This window comes from Zosterops lateralis (genome assembly GCF_965231275.1).
Source record: "Zosterops lateralis genome assembly, chromosome: 5".
Classification (NCBI taxonomy): Eukaryota; Metazoa; Chordata; class Aves; order Passeriformes; family Zosteropidae; genus Zosterops; species Zosterops lateralis.
In genome coordinates, this window is record NC_139766.1 from 58,411,102 (window position 1) to 58,432,269 (window position 21,168).

The 21,168-nt window shown below is 50.4% G+C and overlaps 2 protein-coding genes and 1 long non-coding RNA gene across 4 annotated transcripts; 1 reads left to right on the top strand and 2 right to left on the bottom strand.

The window, feature by feature from the left end:
* Nucleotides 1-16: 16 nt before the first annotated feature.
* Nucleotides 17-14,966, top strand: LOC310909843. Its single transcript, XR_014590194.1, has 4 exons — nt 17-388; nt 1,089-1,192; nt 13,727-13,826; nt 14,454-14,966. It is a non-coding gene; the product is annotated as an uncharacterized lncRNA (long non-coding RNA).
* LOC310909842 (placenta-specific gene 8 protein-like) lies at nt 9,180-12,625 on the bottom strand. Its single transcript, XM_083862103.1, has 5 exons — nt 12,612-12,625; nt 10,203-10,347; nt 9,858-9,982; nt 9,444-9,547; nt 9,180-9,278 (listed from the first exon to the last, which is right to left on the bottom strand). Coding segments are annotated over exons 2-5 (336 nt in total). The 5' UTR covers nt 10,309-10,347; nt 12,612-12,625; the 3' UTR covers nt 9,180-9,277.
* On the bottom strand, nt 13,828-17,326 carry LOC310909840 (placenta-specific gene 8 protein-like; the record flags this gene model as incomplete). 2 transcript variants are annotated; one of them, XM_083862092.1, is made up of 5 exons in its annotated part: nt 17,194-17,326; nt 15,245-15,371; nt 14,974-15,098; nt 14,247-14,350; nt 13,828-13,978 (listed from the first exon to the last, which is right to left on the bottom strand). In XM_083862092.1, coding segments are annotated over exons 2-5 (345 nt in total). In that variant the 5' UTR covers nt 15,360-15,371; nt 17,194-17,326. The 2 variants fall into 2 exon arrangements, with proteins under 2 accessions (XP_083718218.1, XP_083718217.1); XM_083862091.1 differs by lacking the exon at nt 13,828-13,978 and having other exon boundaries at nt 14,243-14,350.
* Between the last annotated feature and the right edge of the window lie 3,842 nt (nt 17,327-21,168).

Here is a 21,168-nt window from a genome sequence, read left to right on the forward strand (position 1 = left end):
CACCGCGGGCAGTCTCCACCCTCCCTCTCCCTTTGTGGGGAGGGCAGGGCCGGGACGAGCCGCTGCTTTCACGTTTTTCCCCTTTTGGCTGAGCAAGTCGTGAGCTGCCACAATCCAACCACTGGCCGTGGTGACACCGTGAGCGCAGCAGAGCTCCTCCATCCGCCCGGGGCTGGCAGGCATGGACAGGCCTGGCAAAGCTGGCAGGGTGGGGTGAGTCCCAGCATGGCGTGTCAGACAAGGCTCGCTTGGCTGTGATGAAGATGGGTACGTTTTCCTTCACTTCCAAATACCTGCAAAGGGGCAAAGGCTTTTCTGAGCCCATCAGAGCGGGGTTTTCCCAGGACAGTGTGTGGGTGTGACAGCGGTGCTGTGGAAGGAGCCAAAGGTGAGGCATCCCTTGTTATACAAAGCAGGAGCACTGGTCCCCAGCTGGGGTTACTGGGCAGCATCAGCCACAGCTTCCCAGGAGCTGTGCTGACTGGGACCAGGATCAATGTCAGGCATGCCACTGCTCCTATGTGCTCCCTGATTGTCGCGATAGGACACGAAATAAAGATGCTTACCTCCAGTCAGAAGGCACGAGAAATCAGAAGAGTTTATTTACAATTCATTCAGACTTTTTACAATGTGCCGCACTCAAAAGGCATGTTATCAGTCCACAGGGGTGACACTTCTTTTATTGGCTAAGTAACAGAAATAGCAAACAACACCTGTTGCTATGGGAAAGGAATATTGTTTACACAAGGTTGTTTTGGAAAAAAGAAAACTGTTGAAAAATTTCCCTTGGGAAGAGTTCAGCAGTTCTCAGGCTCAGAAAATATTGAGCCCACACCTGATGCAGTTTTGCTTTCCAGGACAGATGTAGCTTCCAACAACCTCAAAGATGAGGTGGGGCAAACTCTGGGGGATGCTGAAATCCTTCCATTTTCTTGGCACCATCTCATGTGAGGGCTCTGCCAGAGCTTTGACAAATACATGAGCCCATGGAGTCACAATCTTTCTCCTTGGTAAATGACACAGAAGAGCACATGTTATGGATAGTTCCCATTTAAAATCACGATATTTTTGTCATCTCTTTTTTCTAGAAAGACTCGTCACTAATTATTAAACATCAAGGCTGCCTGTAAGAGCTCTCCTGTCCAGGAGGACCACAGGGCCAGATTTTTTAGGAGGCTGTAACTTGGGATAGGTAAGTACATAATTGTTCATAAACCATGCTCCTGAGACCTTGTTCTTTCCTTTATCAATAATTTTATAATAATTAACTCTCTATTGTATTTATATGAGACCTAAAAGCATGTCAGCATCCAGTGAAAATCATGGCATAGTCACAGTGGCATTTGAGAAGGTGCACATGTGACCAAATAGGTGCAGAAATCTCTTGCTGTTATCTCGTCCGGGGAGCATATCTGCAGCCTGGGCCGGAAACCTCAGCAGGCAGATTGTAGTGTCAGATCTAGGCTATCTCCAGGTGGCTGGGATGCAGGACTCAAAGGGGTACTGAGTAATTACTACATTGGGAAGAGTTGTTAACTCCCTTGAAGGCAGAGACCCTGAAGAGAGACCTTGACAAGCTGGAGGGCTGGGAAATCACCAACCACCTGAACTTTAAACAAAGACAAGTGCTATATTTTTCACCTGGAATGGGGCAGCCCTGGCTGTGTGGACAGACTGGGAATGAGAGGCTGGAGAGCAGCGCTGGGCAAAGGGCCCTGGGGGTCCATGGAAAGCTGAATGTGAGCCAGCAGTGCCCTGGCAGCCAGGAGGGCCAACCCTGTCTTGGGGGCATCAGGGACAGCCGGGCAAGGGAGGGGATTGTCCCCTCTGCTCTGCACTGGGGTGGCCTCACCTCCAGTGCTGGGGCAGGTTTGTGCCACAATGTAAAAAAGACATGAAACCATTAGAGAGGGTCCAAAGGAGGGTCATGAGGATGGCAAAGGGCCCTGAGGGGAAGCCATACCAGGAGTGGCTGAGGGCATGTGGTCTGTTCAGCCTGGAGAAGAGGAAATTGTGGGGAGACCTCATTGCAGTTACAGCTTTGTCGTGAGGGGAAGAGGAGGGGCAGGCACTGAGCTCTTCTTCTCTGTGGTGACAGTGACAGGACCCCAAGGAATGGCCTGAAGTTGTGTCATGGGAGGTTTAGCTTGGATATTAGAAGAGAGTTTCTTCCCCCAGGGGGTGGTTGGGCATTGGAACAGGCTCCCCAGGGAAGTGGTCACAGTTCCAAGCCTGACAGAAGTCAAGAAGATTTTGGACAATACTCTTGGGTACATGGTGTGATTCCTGTAACTGTCTTATGCCGGGCCAGGAGTTGTACTTTATCATCAGTCTCCGGTCCCTTCCAACTCAGAATATTCTTCTATGAGTTAGGAAAACCCAGAGCACTTGCACAGGATGCAGAGAGAGGTGGCTGTTGCTCTCAGCATGACTGGTGCTCAGGCCTAAACCAACCAAACAACAACAACAACAAAAGGAGAAGAAAAACTGTGGTTATTTTGTTTGCACAGATATTTGCTCTATTTTTAAGAGCCAATATCAATTGGGTTTTTTTTTTAATTTTGGGCACAGGTATCCTTGAGATTATTTCCAAATGCACCAATTCACAGTTGTTCCTGTCTTCAGGCATGGAGTGGACTGTCTGAAGGAAAGCCCCAGATGATGTTTGCATTAGAGTCTGAAATGCTGAGTAAATGGAATTCAGCCTGTCTTTCTTCAGTTTTGGGAACTGGCCAGGAGCAATTTAATTTCACTGGGAAGTTTTTTCTCTTAGACACATGTATAGGACACACGTATAGACACAGTCTGAAGGGACTGTGTTATCAACTCTGATAGCTGCTGAGATATTTAGTGGTCCTGTATAAAGATAGTATAGATAGTAAAGATAGAAGAGCCATTCACATCCAAACTAGTAATAAAAGAAAGGCATTGTAAGGGCATGATTCCTCAGAGATAAGATTACAGCATTCATTGGGGAGAGACAGTGCACACTTTGGTATCTCACGGGCTTTGCTGCTGCAGGGCTCCCAAGGGGATCAAGGTTCATGTACTGCTGCAGGGCTCAAAACCCATGCCCTCAGGAGTGCAAAACTCAGTATAATTCATTCTACCCTAATAGGTTTTTTTTCTATCTTACTGTCCCCAAGGCCATGCCTGTCCCAGGTGCTTATTTGTCAGGGAAGAATGCATGACAAGTGTTCGTAAATTTTTCTTCATCTGTCTTTGGGCACCACCCATATCTTTGGTGTATCACAGGATTACTGAATGTTAGTAACTGATTAAGTGTGGAGTTCAACCTCTCACGCTTCTGTTTTGTGTTTGGTCAGATATGAGGCACACCCATAACATGCAGCTGACCTTTGGTCAGTTCACAACACATAAACCCCGAGATGTTAAACACACCGTAGGTGAGGTATCACCTTATCAGACAATCCTTCCAAGTAGCTTACATGTGCTGTTTAAATATTAAATCTGGCAGAGGGTCAGCTGCCCACTGACGAAAACAAAAGGTGAAATGTGCACAGCAGCCACACCAAGCAAGGTGACATCCTGGGATTGCCTCTTCTTTGTTTGGAGTTGAATGAATCTCTGCACTTTCACCTCAGCACAGGGAGGCAATGCCTAAAATTAAAATAAAAAAATATTACAAGGAGGAGAAGAAAACACATATTGTATGAGTAATTGCTATTGAAAGACTCGAGGTGATGAAGGAAGGGATGTAGCCATTGAATCTATTGTTGCTCAACATGTTGCTCACCAGGAATCCTCCTGAGCTGCAGATCAGGCTGGCATGGTACTGTGCAGGACTTCCAGCTTGGTGTCAAACCTCCCTGGAAATAACATGATGAAATCTCCCATGTAAGGCTTAACATTCCCACAACAAATGACTTCAATTGTGCCTCAGAAAAGTACCACTGTGTTAACAGTTAATGTTAACATCACACATTTCACTTGAATGGGAGGTTTCCTAGCAGGTTCCCTGCTGCTCAGAGTGAGCTGCCTTTCACTGATGTGTTCCAGCCTCCTGAATTTAGGCTTAGAGCTATAATCCTTCACAACCCTGATTTGTCTAACAGGTGTTCTGACTCTACCTTGCTTTGCAGGCCAAAACCTGGCTTACTTGAGAATTAACATACCTAGGGAATACCTAAGAGCTCTGTTTCCTCTCAGTGAACACAACAGTCCCTTAAGCTGCTAACACCAGATTCTTCTAACACCATTCCATGTCTGCAATCATGTTTTCCTTCCCAGCTTTCTGATTTCTTTGGGACAGCAAGTCCCAGGGAGGGAGTGGAAGCACCTCAATGGCAAGCACTGCACCCTCTGCGAAATGTCCTGAACACAAACAAAGGGCAAGGACAACCTGATAGATACCCTTAGGGGTTTTTACATCCATCCATGGCTGTTCAAATATGTCACCAGCTACTGAGGAGTTTCCTTCTCCCTGCTAAACTGCTGTCATCTTGTGCCAGAGCAGAAATGGGGGAATTGCCTGTGGACAAACAACAGCAAGAGCATTAGGGCAGTGCAGAAGAGCTGTTCCCCCTTCATGTGCTGAACTGTGCAGCAGAGAAGCAAGCGGAGCTCTCAGCATCTTTCTTCCCTTGTGCCCTCTAGTGACTGACACTGTGCTCTCCCGGCTCACGCTGCACAGGCGCCCGAGACACAAAGCTGCTGAGGGGCCAGGCCCCGGGCAAAAAGAGAAATATCATCGAGTTTGTCCATTAGTAACAGGGTGGGAAGTGAAACTTGGTGGTCTGGTTTGCTTCCCTGTATTCAAGCAGGCAGCACCAGCACTGCTCTGCACCAAAAAGCAAAAAAGCTTCTTGGAAATGTAGAGAACCCTCTGGAAAAGGAGGAAGGCTGTTTTAGGAAAGGCTTGCATTGGTTGGGCTTTTACCATCATCCACTACATCAACACTCACACTGCATTAGCCTTGAAGAGAGAAGAGCTTAAGAGAGAGTCTCATCTGATGCTCATGATCATGCCTCACTGCATCATCTCATGTCCCTATGGGATCAGTGCAGAGCTGGGGATGTTTAGGCTGGAAAAAAAAGGGGTCTCAGGAGAGACCTTATTGCTCTCTACAATTGCCTGAAAGGAGTTTATAGAGAGGTGGGGATCAATCTCTTCTCCCAGGTAAACAAGTGACAGAATGAGAGGAAATTGAAGGAAATGTCATCAAGTTGTTCCAGGGGATCTTTAGATTGGATATTAGGAGAAATTTCTTCATGGAAAGTGTGGTCAGGCATTGGAACTGGCTGCCCACAAAAGTGGTGGAATCACCAACCCTGGAAATGTTAACAAAATGTGTAGATGTGGCAGCTGGGGATGTGGTTTAGTGAAGAACACTGCAGTGTTAGGTTGATACTCAGTCTTGGAGGCCTTTCTGACCTCAACAGTGTGCTTTGTGAGACAGGCTGTCTCCCATTTCTGAGACCCCTTCAAACTGTTTGCAAACACCCCCCAGACTTAATTTCTGCCTCTGGAAACAGTAGGAGCATTTCTTCTGTGGTGAGTGCTGGAGCTGAAATAGCTCAGGGCTTCAAATAACCTGAGGTGGAACATCCATTGCCTGTAATTAGCATACCATGTCCAGGGGCTGGAATGGCCTGGAACTCAAGAGAAACTCAAGTGTCCCTAACCCAGGGTGAAATGAGGGGAGGAGGTCTGCTGGCAAGAGCATCTTGTACCTCAACAGCAGAGCAGCCAGAACCATGATCTGGAGCTGGAAGATGCAGGAGTTGAAATCACTCAGAGCATCAAATTCCTTGAGCTGTAAGCAGCTGGAGCATGCATCAGTTAGAGCTGTGAGAACCAGGAACATCTCTAATCCAAAAAGTCTGGGATGTTTATCAGCTGGAGCCAGGGTGTCTGTCACCCAGGAGCCACATGGGTTGTCCCCTGCAGGGAGCTCTATCCAGCAAGGAGCCTGGCCTCTTCCCTTGAGGATTAAATACATGGGACATGCTCTTCACTGTGTGGAGGGTCTCTCTCCTGACAGCAGAAGTGAGATGAGGGTGAGCCTGGCTCTTCTGGGCAGCCCTGCTCTGAGGGCCCACAGGCTGTGGCTGCAGCTGAGGCAGCAGCACAGGGCAGTGGAGTCTCCTCTGTACCTAAAAAAGGAGAGACACCAGTCAGTCAGAGCTCTGGGAGCACACCCCAGAGACTTTTAGGAGATGCCTGTCCCCCTCCCTATCCAGAAGAGTCACATCTCTCCCAGAAGGGCAGCCCAGGAAGGGCATTTGCTCAAAGTCTCTGTGAAGCAGGATGCACTTCACCCCCACTGTGTGCACAGGAGCTGTACCCACAAACACTGGGCTGTCCCCAGCACTACACAGAACTGCTGGCAATGGGATGCAGCTGGTCCAGACCCCAACAACTTGGTTCACCTTTCCCGAACTTCCTTCCAAGCTCTCAGTCCCCCAAACACGAGGCACAAATCTCCTGGGAGGGGCTTTGGTCTGGGGGGCTGTGACAGCTCCCCACATGGCACTGACCCCCCTCTGCCATTGTTTGTCCCCCCAGCCATATTCACACAGCACCAAGAGAGGCAGCAGGAACAGAACCAACCCAGCCAGCCCTCAGAGGGGATTGAGTGCTTATCCATCAGCCTCAGTGAGGGTTTCCTGGCTATGCTGGGCTTTTCCCATCCTGGCCAGCAGCGAGACCCCCTCGAAAGTATGGCTGGGAGTGGGGCTGTTTGGCCATCACTTCGGGCACCCACCAGGCATTCCCTGCAGCTCCTGTGTCCTCCTGTGTCCCCTCATCCATTCCTTGGATGAGGTAGGCATTTGTGCCTCTCCCCCAGGCTTGGGGCTGGCTGCTCCTGGCTCCTCGCTGCCCCTCCACAGCACAGCCTGTGCAAACAAAGCCCCGTGAGGACACAAGGGCACAGCTGTGTCAAGAAGGACCTGTCTTATCACCAGCAAGGAAAAGGATCACCACAACCATCCCGGCCTCGAGGGAGGCATCACAGGGAAACCACAACGATCCCGGCCCCAGCAAGCTGGCAGCGGCCGGATGGGAGGGGCAGAAGCACAAGGCAGGACCCCTCGAGCAGCAAAGGAAGGAAGGTTTAACATTACTGACAGAAACGCCTCGGGACCAGGAAAATATCCCTGTTCCGTAAGCGGCCGCGGGGCACGGGGACTGCCGCCAGCCCAGGGCTGACTCCGAGCGGGAATTGCTGGTGCCGAGGTGCCTCACCTGGCGGTGCTGTGGCCAGGGCCGTGTGCCTTGATATCCCTGACACACGGGTGCCATCCCGGGGGCGCCCAGCCCGAGAATCCCGGTGCTCTGGGGCAGGGCAGGTGAGGAAGTGCGGAGTCCTGGCACAGGGAGCTGGAACAGCCTGCGGGGATCTCACGGGAGGAACGGGATCCCTGCGGAAAAGCCAAGGTTGTCACGCCTCCTGGTGTCCGCCAGGAGGGAGGAACACCGGGAGCGAGTGGCTGAGCCGTGCCACAGGCAGGGACCGCCCGCTCAGGGCCGGGACACGGGCGGTGCAGCTCCGGGGTTACTGCGGGACTCGGTGGTGTGGATCACCTGCCACAAGAGGCTTTTCCCTCCTGCCAGCAGCTTGGCAAGGGTCGTGCTGCTGGCACCTCAAATAATGCACACGGGTGTGCCTACAGGTGAGACATCTTAAGTACATACTTGCTTTAGTCGTGGCCATTTGTAGTTACTTCTGATAAAGAAATTCACAGAAACAAAACTTCTGTGTCCCTGTGGCTGCTCAGCAGCTTTCTGGCTGCTTCTGGCTCACTGTGTGGCTTTGGTCCCAATGGACCAACTCCTGCATGCTCTGGAGGAGAAAGAGACCTGGGAAGGAGGTGATCAAGGATGGGCTTAGGATGCCAAGCAGGAATGACTGTCAGGGAAGCCCAAATCAACCATCACTGTGGGAGGAGAGATGGGGGCAGGGGGCCTGCAGGGCTCGCTTGCCCCTGGAAAGAGGGGACCTCAGCACTCCTGGCTGTGTACCTGTGAAGCCTTTGATCTTGTGTGCTCTCAGCACACCTCTGAGCTCCTGCAGCAGCAGGGCTGTCGCTGAACTGGCCACCTCAAACCAGGCAGCTGCCTGTGCTGTGGGCCGGGGCTCAGAGCCAGCCCCCAGCCCTGCTCTGTTGCTGGCAGGATGCACGTGGCAGGGATTTAGGAGCAGCAGCCAGGAGGGAGCAGAGATGCCTGTGGCCCCCCGTGACATCTGTCCCCACGGCAGGCACACTGCCAGCGCCCAGCTCCGGCTGACAGCACAGCACAGCCGCTCTCTCCTGCTCCTCTGTGCGCGTATCTGTGTGTGAGCACACACCTACTCAAGTCAGCAGCAGCACAGCCTCTCCCCTTCATACCGGGGGCAGCTGCTGCAGCAGTTGTGATGGTGAAAACAGGCGAGTGGAAAAGGTATTTTTGAATAAATCGCTGTCCTGCCGGACAGGTGTCAGCACAGAAACACAGACAGGACAGAGCCGCCGGCTCCCTTGCAGCCCACTGTGGGCAAAACCTCACCTCTTTCTGTTCAAAGCAGTAAACCTTGAACCAATCTGAACCAGAGCAACCCTGGTCCCAGACTTACCTGTTTGTCACCATGGTTGGCATTGGATAAACACTTGCACCCCCAAGTCCCAGCTCTTCCACCACAGCACCAGCACTCACAAGCTGCAGGGCTCTGACCCACAGAGAAGCCACTCCCATGTGATGGTGTCTTGACAATGTTTGTGTGGGAAAAGCAGAATGACTGGGAATCCCACAGCATCACCATTACTCCCCACTTGTGTTTGGTGCTGGGGACAGCCCAGGCATCCATAGGGATGGGGTTAGTGCTCTTGGGCCTCTCTGAGCAGGGGGCAGTGCTCTCACCAGCTCTGCACATGGGTGGTGTCCACAGAGAAGCTGCTCCCATATCAGATTTGGCTTTTGTTTTATCTTCTCCTCACTAAATTTTGTGGTCTGGCCTCATTCCAGTGTGGGTGTCCGAGAAAAAGCTTCCTTTACCTGACAACCTCATCATGCTTCTGGCCACAGAGCCTAGCATGTGTACAGCAGTACACACCAGTACATCAGTTCAGCACTGATTTTGATGCTGCAGAAAGACACAGAGACATAAATAACAACACACGGGAGGAAGACAATGCTTTTAATTGCTGGCTTTACCCCGCGAAGAGGGGATCGAGCCCAGCAAAGGCAAACTCCTCATGGTGCACGTCCCAGCCTCCAGGGCAGCTGCAGCTGGTGCCTGCAGTGGCTCCTCAGGGTGCACTGAAGGTGGCAGCATCTGCAACAGGATGGGAGAGCAGGGTCACCCTTTCCTCAGCCATACTGCTCCGGCACTGCAGCCACCCTTTGTCTGGAGGTGTCCGAGGAAAGGGAGACCCCGGGAAGCCACTGACTGGGTGCTGTGCAGCAGCGAGACAAAGCAGCGCCAGCACCCCCAGCTTACCAGAATGCGCCCGCCGCCTTCCTCCGGTTGATGTCTCTCTTCAGCTGGCAGACCGCACACGGGGTGCACCACATGAGGGCGCAAAAGTCTCCCATGATGGAGCCCTGTGGAGTCCGGGACATTGCATGAATAACCCCTTCCCACACCAAAGGTTTAGGCTTTCAGCCTTCCTATTTTCTATCGTCAGCACCCCATGGCTGCTCCCCTCCAGCCAGGACTGGGATGAAGCAGCGTGTGCTGGGATCACCTCCAGCTCACAGTGGTGCGGCAGATGTGTCCCTGACTCCCGGCCTGCTGGCACGCCCGTGAAACTCCCCGCATCTGCCCTTCCCCTTGGGCACCCCTTTCTCCTTCCCTGAGCCCCCAGCCCAGCACCCATCCCGTGGCTTTTGGGACCCTGAGCTGGTCACGGACCGGGATGTTGTATCGGGTGCGGTACAGGGTCCTCATGGCCACGCTGGAGCCACACAGGCAGCACTCGTTCATGTCCCCGGCCACTTGGCAGCTCAGGCAGGGTAGGCAGAACATTCCACAGAAACCTGTGGGACAGTGAGAGGTGGGATCGGCTGAGGGGTACAAAGGCAGAGGAAAGGGGGAAAAGCCAGCCGGGAGCTGGGGCTCTTGACATCAGGCAAGAGCTGCTGTGCCTCCAGTACCCACAGGAGTGGGGTTTGCAGCAGGGGCAGTGCTGCAGGAGGGGCAGGGTGAAACACCAGGAGCACACAGCGAGAGCGGGATGAGGGGCAGGTCTGTACTCACACACGCCGCAGTCGGAGCAGCAGTCCGTCAGCCCTGTGTGCCACTCCCCCCGCTGATGGGTGACTGAAAACTGGGGTGGGACCGTAATCACAGTTTGAGTGGCCATTGCCAGCACGGCGTCAGTTCCCTGCAGGCAGTTTGTGGTCTGGAAAAAAAAATCAGGGGTAGGTGCTGCAGGTGTTTCTGGAGTGGGCACCTTGCTCAGGCTGCTGCATTCAAAGAAAGAGCTCCCTGGGGAGTCCCCACTGCCAGGGTAAGGACACCCTCACCACAAAGGGGGGCACAGCTCTGCCAGAAACTGCCACTACCCACTGAAGCAAAGCCTCCCCCAAAACCAGTCTCCCCTCAAAGGCAGCAGCACATTATCCTTGCCTATGCAAGTTAAACACCTCTCTGAAAACAGAGGTCCTTCTGCTTCAGTACTGCAGTGCTTCAACACCTCAAACCCGTCTTCTCATCTCCACATCATCTTTCATCACTGTCTGTGTAAAATTGTCTGTGTTTTGGGCTAGTTTATTTGGTTTTAATTTTTTTTTTGTTCGTTTATGATCACAGTCTCCCAAAGTTACTACTGCTCAGTTCTAGCCTCCCCAAGCTCTCAGGAGTCACCTTAATTTTGCTTTGTTCTGTGGGAATCTCAGCCTACTTTCTTCCCTCTCTCCCTTTCTTCTTCACTCGCCTTCTTAGTGTGCTTCAAGGCAGTGGGTTTTCCTTGTCCCTTTCCATCAGCCTAAACCCTGCCACCAGTTCCTATCCCTCCTCCACTTGACTGTCTGTGCCAGGACATCATCCTCCTCTTCTTCAGTCCTGTTGGGTCACCATGGCCTGTGGAGTTCCTCTCCATCCCATCCTTCCTCAGCAAGGGACTTCATCCTCTGAGAGTAGGAAAGCTCCTGCTCCACAGCACCATCCCCAAAATCACCTGACCGATGTAATAACTCCACCTGCACCTGCACCTCCATCACTCTCTGCCACCCCTGCAAGGCACGGCACCAGCTTCTGCCACTCTCACTTTTTTCTAGAGCTTTAATTAAAACAAACAAATAAAGAGAGGATGCTCCCACAGGAGAAGTCCCATGCAGACACACTCCCTGCCCTGTGCCCAAGCTCTGCACCACTTTGTTGAGCGCTCTAAGAGGATTTTTTTCACATCAGAATCGCACGTTTACACAAAGTTAAGTATTAAACAACACAAGAAATGGAGTGGAAAAATTACTGTGCCCAGCACTCTGATGATGCCGTTGAGCTCATTAGGCACATCAGAGTACATTGTATTTGTACTGACTAATGCCAGCAGGTGGCAAAGGGTCGATGGCTCTGCTAGCAGCTCCTGTGACTCCCCAGCATTTTACACACACATCCCAGCTGCCAGACACAGCCTGTTGCTGTAGGGCCAGCCCTTGTTCCTGGTAGTCCCAGGAAGAGGAAAAAGATTGTTGAAATATGGTGTAAGAGGGAAGAGAGCTGGTAAAAATCTCCACATGGCTTGCTCCTGACTTTTTGCAGCTTTCTGGCTGGGCTGTCCCTACCTGAGATACCTGTGGGTGCAGCAGGGGACACTGTACCCATTGTCCCTCTGCCTTGGCCAGCTATCCCTGTTTGTTCATCCATGAGATCCCAGGTAATTCCAGCCACCTCTGCAGCCAGTGTAACACCTCCTGGCATGCCAAAACAGCAAGCCCTTCTGGAAGCCTTGGCACACCATGATTTAAGAAGCAAGAACCAGGAGGGGCAGGGGAGGAGGCAGACAGGCTATACAGTGGCAAGCCCAGCAAGGGGCTCCCATGCGGCAGCAGGGATGCCCAGCAGCAGGCAGGACCACAGAGACCACAGGGAGAACTGTGCCCAGGAGCAGCAGCAGCAGCAAGAGAAATTCTAGGGGCAGGATCCCTCCAGTCAGGCTTCCCCTTCCCCTCCCCAGGTACGAGCACACCACATCCCTGCATGGGTGGAGGCTGCAGTGCAGAGCAGACAGCAGCCTGGAGAAGCCTCTGCCACACACCCACCCCCCGAGAGATGGCCCGGGCCCAGCACACCAAATATATCACAGCTCTACAATTCACAGCCCTATGGCATCACCAGCCACGTTGGAATGACTGATGGGGACAAAAGGATCCTGAGGTGCATGCAACCACATTTCACCAACAGCCAAGGTCATAAAGCAGCACCTATAGGCACTATATGTGCACAAATGAGCAACACAGTGCAAAACCTGCTGTCCCCTATCTCTGTTCCCCACATCTGTCAAGATGTCATCAGAAGCACCCACCATGCTGTAGTTAACTCTGAAGCAGCTTTCCAGGCAGAAAACCTCACCTTTGTTTCCAGCCCTTCCCCTTGCCCAGCATCACCACTTCAGCCACAAGCAGTTTCCATACCACAACCCAAGAAAAGCCGTGCCATACATACTCTCCAAGCTGTCCTTGTCCCAGCAGCCAAGAGTCTTTTTCCTGGTTCTCATGCTTTATATGGGCTCTGGCAAATGACCTCTGCTCCCACTGACTAAGAGAGCAAATGCAGTTTAAGTGCAGCTTTGCACAATGACAGCTGCCCTGCTTCATTCCTGCTGCCCTCCCTTGCCTTTCCCCACCCAGGTGTTCTCCAGACCCAGAGCCCCAGTGGGAGAGGTTTCCAGAGAAGGGCAGTTTGCTTCCAGGCTCCTGTGCTGCCAGGCTCCATGTGCTGCTGGTGCAGCACCTTTCCTTTGTCAAACATGGGTATCTGCAAGAACCGCCTATAACTGCACTGAGTGACACGGGGGTGGTCTCTCTTAGACTAAAATGCACTTTTCTGCATTGCCAGGGATTATCCATAGGACCATCTGGGGTTTAAGCAGTGTGGAGTGCCACCAACACCCACTCACCCTGCAGCATGGATAGAGCCACTACCTGCCATTCAAAAGTTTTGTGGTGAAGGCAGAGTGGGGACAAAAACCCAAACATTTTCTCCTTAAATAATGAAGCTGGGAGATATTTGTAGGGATCAGAAGTCCTTTAGCATTTTTCTTGAGAGTGATGGAGAGAGGGTGGGTGCAACCTCCACCTTCTGGATGGGAACGCAGGGCTCACAGTTTTCTATAGTATCAGTGAAAAGCCCAGTGCAGACAGATGGGCTGTGTAATGCCATGGAGGAAAATGCCACTGTTTGTCTGTGGAGAGGACACAGATCACCCACGACCCAGCCAGGTTTTTTATTGCAGATGGGGAGGAATTCATGCTCAGGGTCCATATCTCTTCAACATCTAGGTGAGCTGGTGCCAGGCAGCCTCAAATGCCCATACCTTTCTATTCAGAGAGGTGGCACTGACCAACAGCCATGGACAGCCACCAGGGCCACCACAGCAGGGGCAATTCTGGTGGCCTGCAGAAGTCACTTGCATGCAGAAAGATCCAGCTCTGCCCTGCAGCAGTAGCCGTTTTCCCAAATTTTGCAACTTGGATGAGCAACACTCCTTCAATATATTAAGTATCCTTTCTAAAAGCTGATCCAATAACAAAATACTAGTGAAAAATCTCTCTCTGCAGCAGGCACAGGGAAATCTCAGCTACACCGGAGGCTGCTGAGATGGATGGAGCAGGAGAAGGATGGGTACTCTCAGGTAGTGCAAAAATGACATACAAAGAGGTAAGAAGACAAACTCAAAACTTTATTTCTGCAATTAATTGGGGAAAATCAAATGCAATCAGGGCAAGCCCCACATGGTGCATTTCCCAACAGTCAGGGCAGCATGACTCCTGCCTCCAGCAGCTCCAAGGATCCAGCGAGGATGGCAGCATCTGCAACAGGATGAGAGAGGAGTGTCAGAGACCGGGCTGTGCCTCACCACGCTCTGTGTGTGCCCCCAGTCCTTCCCCCTCCACCCTGCACAAGGTCCCCAGCGACATTTTGCTTCAGGACAGGTCACTCTTGTCACCTGTCGGTGGCCATTTCCCCACTGTAGCAAACTTTGTCTGGTGTCAAGATATTGGCAGGAGAGGCTCTGGGAAGCTGCCTGGCTGCATGTGACAGCAGCTTCATGGACCAGCACCAGCACCCCCAACTTACCAGAATATTCCAAGTTCCCTCCTGCGGTTGATGTCTCTCTTTATTTGGCAAACAGAGCACACAGGGCACCACAAGGTGATGCAGTAGTCAGAGCAAATGGACCCCTGTTAGGGAGAAACTGGTTAGGGACAGAGGCTTCCCAGAAGTCACGTTCCAACCAAGAAAATGTTAATCATATTCCAGATCAAGTACTCTTGTGCTTGGCAGGCTGCAGCATCCTGAGAAGAAAACACTGAAGCCCTGGGCTGGCAAACCCCAAGCACCACGAAAAGGAAGGAAGGAGCCCTTTGTGCAGGCTGCAGATAGCTACTTATCTTTTGACTTCTGAGGTTCAGACTGGGAAGAAAAATCACACAGAAACAGACAATTTGGGCAAAGTGAACTTAAGCCGCCTGGTTTGCACTCGGGATGGCAGCAACCACCTCTCCTGCAGGAAGAAACACCCTCACGTATATACTGTCTACCTTTCTCCCAAACCTGATTGTGGATCTTATTCCGTGTAATCAGCTTCACCTATTCTTTAGTCAGCCCACAGTTATCTCAAGTCTTTCCCATCTTTCGAAGCTCAAAGGAGGAAGCAGCAGTTGAGGTGGATACGAGTGGGAAAAAAGCTCGAGTAGAACCCCCTGCTGCCCTGAGCCCCTCCCTTAAGTGCAGGGAGAGGCGCCTCGGGGGCATCCCGTCTTTCAGGCTCGCAGCAGGATGAGGGGACAGGCTCAGCACTCACCGGGATGTTGTATCGGGTGCGGTACAGGGTCCTCATGGCCACGCTGGTCCCACACATGCAGCACTCGTTCATGTCCCCGGCCACTTGGCACGCCAGGCAGGGGAAGCAGAACATCCCGCAGCAGCCTGGCAGGGGAGAAACACAGCACTGGATGAGTGCGGCTCTGCCTGCCCTCCCGGAGCAGCTGGGAGAGCCAGGCTGCACGGCTGCACAGCGGCAGCACGGGGCTGAGCAGGGGGAAAGGCGAGGAACGTGTGTCCCAGGCACTCACAGACGCTACAGTCGGTGCAGCAATCCATCAGCCCTGTCTGCCATGTGCATCTCGAGACAGAGGACATGGCCCCGCCGTACTGCGGCTGGATCGTCACTACCGTGGGGGCAGCCATGGCAGGCCTCTCCTGAAAGAGAGAGGAAACCGGATAGTCAGTGACCAGTGGTTGGGACAGCCATGGCAGGTCCTCTCCTGAAACACAGAGGAAACTGAATAATCAATGACCAAGAGCTGGGACAGCCATTCCAAGTCCTCTTCTGAAAAAGAGAGGAAATCAGATAGTCAGTGACCAACAGCTGGGACAGCTATTCCAGGTCCTTTTCTGAAAGAGAAAGGAAACTGGATAGTCAGTGACAACAAAACTGGTCGGTCTGAACCTCCAACCAAAGTGGTGGCTACCTGCCTTTCGCCCAGCTCCCTAGGCTGCCACTGGAGGTGATAGAGCATAACCATATCTTGCCTGCATTTCTATCTTTTCAAGGTTTTTGCATTATCTGCCATTTCATCCAGCCTTCGAAATAGCATCAGGTCACTGGTGTTCCCCCCTCCACCCCATAAAGACTTTGTTAGTGCTTAGGCATCATTCCCCTTGTGCTGCATTGGGCTGGGCAGTGAACCCAGGCTAAGGGAGTGATTTGGGCATTTCAGTTGTTGGGCTTGGTGTATATTTTACACAAGATGGCTTTGGCATGTCCCTGAGCACGTGGGAAGCGCTTGTGTACTCAATTTCCTCATAGCAAAGCCAGTCTATGCACAGGATAGATACTACAGAAAACTCGTATCTCTGGTTTCTTGACAATTAGGGAGCCAGAAAGCCAGAAAATCAGTGTCCAAAGTCTGACACCCTCTCCTTGCCTTCCTGAGGTTAAGCAAGTAAGTAAACCTTGAAAACCAGTAAGCTTCAGGCCTAAAATAATAATAATGATGATGATGATAATAGTAAGACCAGCAACAAGAACAATTCATCTCTGTTTCTAATTCCCTAGCCAAGTAAAAAAGCCTAAAGTATTTCTAGGTAACAATTCTAAGAAAGTTTGGCTTGGGTGAGGTTGTCTGAGATAAACTGCCTGCTCACATTTGTTGAGACTTTTTTCTGTAAGTTGGGTTGGTTCATTTTATTTGTTAGAAACAGCAATTCGACAAAGGCAGACCCACCCTGCTCCTCCCACTCCTCCTCCTCCTGTTGCTTCTGAGTTCAGAAACCAGAATAGAAACTGAAATGAAGGAGTGATGCTGGGCGAGGGGGAGAAAATTCTTTCTTCATCCTTTGGAGTAACGCATGTTTCTCCAGAAATCCCACTGCAGGCTGCAGCTGGAGGTGGTATCAGGTGTGTGTCCAGAGGGAAGTGCAACGTCTCTGCCTACCCACAGCTTCCCTCTGCCTGTCCACAGCAGTGCCACCAACATATGGTGAATCTCTCTACACTTTTACAAAGGCAGTGTCCTCTACACAACTATTATTCACCTATTTGCTCCTCTCCTAGCTGGAAAAAATAATGAAGAGTTTGAAGCATAGCTGCACATGCCACTGACAGCACACCCCACTGAAGGGACAAGCAAGCACACAGGGAGACCAGGTACCAAAAGCCATCAATATATGAGCTTCTGGCAGGGCAGGTCAGTTTAAACAGAGAGTTAAATACCAGTCAGATTCCTTCAACACACTTACAAAATCGTGTTAGCATCAAAAAGCAGCTAGCAAAGGTAAACTCTCCATAATCCAGCTCCTGTAAATAGCTTTTTAAAAGCCCCTCCCCACCACTTCTCCAAGTAGGATTTACCAGATAGTTATATTGATTTATGATTTATATCTTGAGCTATATTGATAAGGATTTATACTTTGTGCTGAGCAGGAAAAAAAGAAAAAAAAAATCCCTACTTTAGCACTATTATCCCACTCTTCCCAGGCTAACAAGTTACTAATATTTCCATGCTTTTAAAGAACTAACCTGGTGAGCAGCCTTGATCAATGCAAGCTTCCTCTCCAGCTGTGACCCTGCAAAAAGAGGCTCTGGCAAAAATGAAACTCCCTCAGATATCCTTATTGGCAGCCAGCAGTAAAAAAACGTACAGTGAGTGGGAGGTAACGTGAAGGGGGAAGTTAGGAGCTGTGCCCTTAGAGTCACAGACTTCAAACATGAGTAACACAGCCATTTATTTTTTCTTTTCCCAGGATTAGTTACGCTTTATAAAAAGAATATTTGCATGTTTATTGTCTTATTCTTCTAACTTTGCCCACATGGTGTTGGTGTTTGGGAGAATGCAGTTCTGAATGATGTACTGTAATCAAGACAGACATTTAGGTTTTCATTTCTTAGAAAATACACCCCACATGGAGGCTTTACAAAAAATTAGGCTGATTCCTTAAGTACTTGTCACAAGCCATGTAGCCCAGCCACTGTAAAATTAACTGAGCACTTACCTTATTCACTGGGACAGTGCTTTTTGTTTCCCAGCAGGATGCACATAGTGTGCAGAGATCCTGGAGAGGATCTGTGTGGCTGCTTTTACAGGAGCAAGTTAAATTCAGTGCACCCCATGGGAAGTACTGATGGTGAGATTCTCTTCTCTCTTCCCCTCATGAAGAACAGGGAAAGGAGAAGTTCAGGCTAAACATCAATATGGCAACTTTGTCAACAGGCTGGGATTTAGGATGCTTTAAATGAAGCTTTTTACCAGTAGTGCTGCTGAGAAAACAGGGAGCCGTGCCTTGAAATGCTTCCCTTGGCTCCCAGCAGGTCCAAAGTTAAACCATCTCTGCCCCTGCTTTACATTAGGCTGCCTGGCCACTCCCTGGCTGGATCATACACAGCTGGTGTTTTCTGTTAAGAACATTGCAACAGGCTGTGGAAACTTAGGTTTGCAAAATAACTGTAGATGTGCAGATTCTCCCTAGAGGAGATGCCTGATGTCCCACTGGCTGGCTGGATGAGGCTCATTGCCTAGGAGTCTGCTGGGGAGGAGGGAAATAGGAAGCTGAAATGCAGTCAGGTTTTTTAGGTGGTAAGAAGAAAAGGCTCCAGAGAGAACTCAGAGCATCTCTCAGCACCTAAAAGGAGCCACAAGAGAGCTGGAGAGTGACTTTTCACAAGGGCATGGAGAGACAGTTCAAGGGGGAATTGTTTTGAACTGAAGGAGGAAAGGTTTAGATTATATTACAAAGAAATTCTTCATTGTTAGGGTGGTGAGGTACTGGAACAGGTTGCCCAGAGAAGCTGTAGATGCCCTATCTCTAGAAGTGTTCAAGGCCAGGTTGGATGGGGCTTTGAATAACATGGTCTAGTAGAAAGCATCCCTGCCCACAGCATGGGGTTTGAAAATAGATGATCTTTAAAGTCCCTTCCAAACCAAGCCACCTGATGAGTATTTCCAAGAAGACAATGGAAAAATTCCACTGAAATCAATACTCACCAATTTAACATGTGCCACAGTAAATGCAATACTGCTGAAGATTCAGGAGCACAGATTAAAAAAATATCTCTTAACACATTTTTTGCTTTCTCTGCAGAGAATAGATTATGGATTATGTAGTCTACCCTGTATTTCGTGGAGCAGTTAACAATCAGAAACCCATTTATTCCAGTTTGGGCCACTTACACGTAAATGTTCATGCCTGTTCTCTGTACCACTTAAAACAAGTCCAACCTGCAGCTTCAAACATGACCACAAATGAGCAAAGCTACCTTCCCCAGCATGCTGCCTTGTGCTACTTACACAGACTAAGGTGTCCCGAGTGCTGAGAGGTGTGCTCATTCACAGAGGGTCCATGAATCCCATTGCTGTGCAGGTCAGGGGGGCTGCCTGGCACAGGAGGGTGCCTGGGACCTCTCTCCAAAGCTCTGGTCCCACCAGTCCTTTCCAGAAACAGAGTAACAGTCTCATGATTCTGTTTCAGACATGGAGAAGGGCTTCTGAATCAGAAACTTCACCTTTTTTCTAGATGTCTCCATAGCTTCAATGAAAGAGCTCGTTACCCACAAATTTTGCTTCCTCCCCACAGCTTGAAATGGCTTAGGCAAAAGGGAATTTCCTGCAACTGTAAAAGCTGCAGGAGAATGGAGCTGAGTAAGTGCAAAGAGAAATTTTCACAGCCCTTACAAATATAGCTGAGGGTCAGGTGCACATCTCACCAAAACTGAAACCACTGCAGTTGGTAGAAGCAAAGAGCTGCTCCCATGTCTGCACATCCCCCATCTCTCCCACACCAGGGACATTGCACACAATAGAGAGGGTCTGCTTGGGAGGCCGATCAGACAGAAAATGATGCTGTGGCTGGGAGCATGGAGTGCCATCTGGGCAAGGGGCCTGAACCCCCTGTGCCACAGGCACCCAAACATAAAGTCCAGCACACAGTGTAGAGCTCACAGCCAGGGCCACGGGTACCACTAGCTTCACAGCAGCTCTTAGACACAGCTGGTCAGAGCTAAACAGAAGTAGCAGAAGTGGTTTTAAACCCCTCTACAATGGCATGCTAGTGCTGGCAATGCTTTATCACAAGGTGTTTCATACATCTTTTGTGAGAAAAACATCACGCCTCTTCTGGCTGAGCTCCTGCTTATTGTGGCTTGCTACATTTTCGTGCTTTCAGTGGTGCACTCTTTCTCCATCTCACTCAGATTTACAGGATAATGCCCTCTGGGAATCAAGATATATCTCAGGAGCTCACAAGGTAAAAAACAACTAAAGTAAAAATCAACAAATCAACCCTCTTTGAACTGAAGGAGGATAGGTTTAGATTATATTACAAAGAAATTCTTCATTGTTAGGGTGGTGAGGTTGCCACTGGAACAGGTTGCCCAGAGAAGCTGTAGTCCAGCTAATACATTTTGTACTCTGCTTCTTCGTTAACTGCCTAACTCAAAAATTCACTGAGTTTCACCTGCACACAAGCAGAAATACCAGAGGGTGCAAGTGTGGATCCTCCTGTCCCCATCCCCACCGCCAGAGAGTGGTGGGAAGCAGGAGAACCTCAGCAGTTCAGCTGCTCTTGAGTCAGCTCCAGAGGCTTTCCAGAGTAAGCTGACCCAGGGCTAATTTCCAGCTTGGACATATGCTCAGTGCCATTTCTATGGCAGTTTTATCCCAAGCTGACAGCTTCTGCCAGAACAATGCATGGGATGATGGACTTCCCTTCTGCTGGTCCAGTAGAGCACATTCATCAGATAAGGACACAACAAGGGAGGAAACCCTGTAAGTGCCAGAGTCCTGCTTAGAGTTGAGCAAGCAAAAGTTTATCACCTGTCACCGGGGGAGCAGGCATGCACTGCACACCAGACCTTCGGCCTGTCTTTTGCCCAGCCAAGAGCAACCTCAGCCCCACCAGCCCCAGGGACAATCTGCCTACACAGCCTTGGCTTTCTGTCCTGGATTTTCCTCCCAAGGAGGAGGCAGGCAGGAAACTCCCACCCTTCATCTAATGGATTCAGTCAAAGTGACGCTTTACTATGATCTGCCAAATCCTTCTTTCACTGCCTTGCTGCACCCATTGTGCATTGTCACGCATGCGGAACTATGGGGAGAAAAGGGATCATGCCAACTCTAAGCAAGTAAACTCAAGGTGCCCCAGCAAATGCTTAAAAGCACAGCAGTAATGCATGTTATGGTGTACGTGAAGTCTGTGCTTTCCTCTATTTTCCTCTCAAGTACTTTTATTTCCATTATACATATTGCCTGAAAAAGTGTTTAATAGCATGATAGAATTTGGGGAAAATAAGTTCTGATGAAGCTGAAAATCTGTTTGACAAATATTTGGCTGTGCTGCAGCATGAGAAGCAACACAAAATGCACACAGGTTTTTCTACTGAGCAGCCACCTAGCAGTGTTGAAGTTTCTCCCCAAAGCAGTCCCCTGGTGTTATGTATGTGCTGCTGCTTGTGAGGTTGAGCACTGAACATTGATAACTTGAAGATAATATTATTTCCCTT

Excerpts from the sequence above, each read along its gene's own strand:
- LOC310909842 (XM_083862103.1), bottom strand. The coding sequence starts at position 10,308 with ATGGCCACTCAAACTGTGATTACGGTCCCACCCCAGTTTTCAGTCACC. Across the intron at positions 9,983-10,202 it reads CTGCTCCGACTGCGGCGTGT|GTTTCTGTGGAATGTTCTGC; the intron begins GTGAGTACAGAC and ends ACTGTCCCACAG. Across the intron at positions 9,548-9,857 it reads GCACCCGATACAACATCCCG|GGCTCCATCATGGGAGACTT; the intron begins GTCCGTGACCAG and ends CGGACTCCACAG.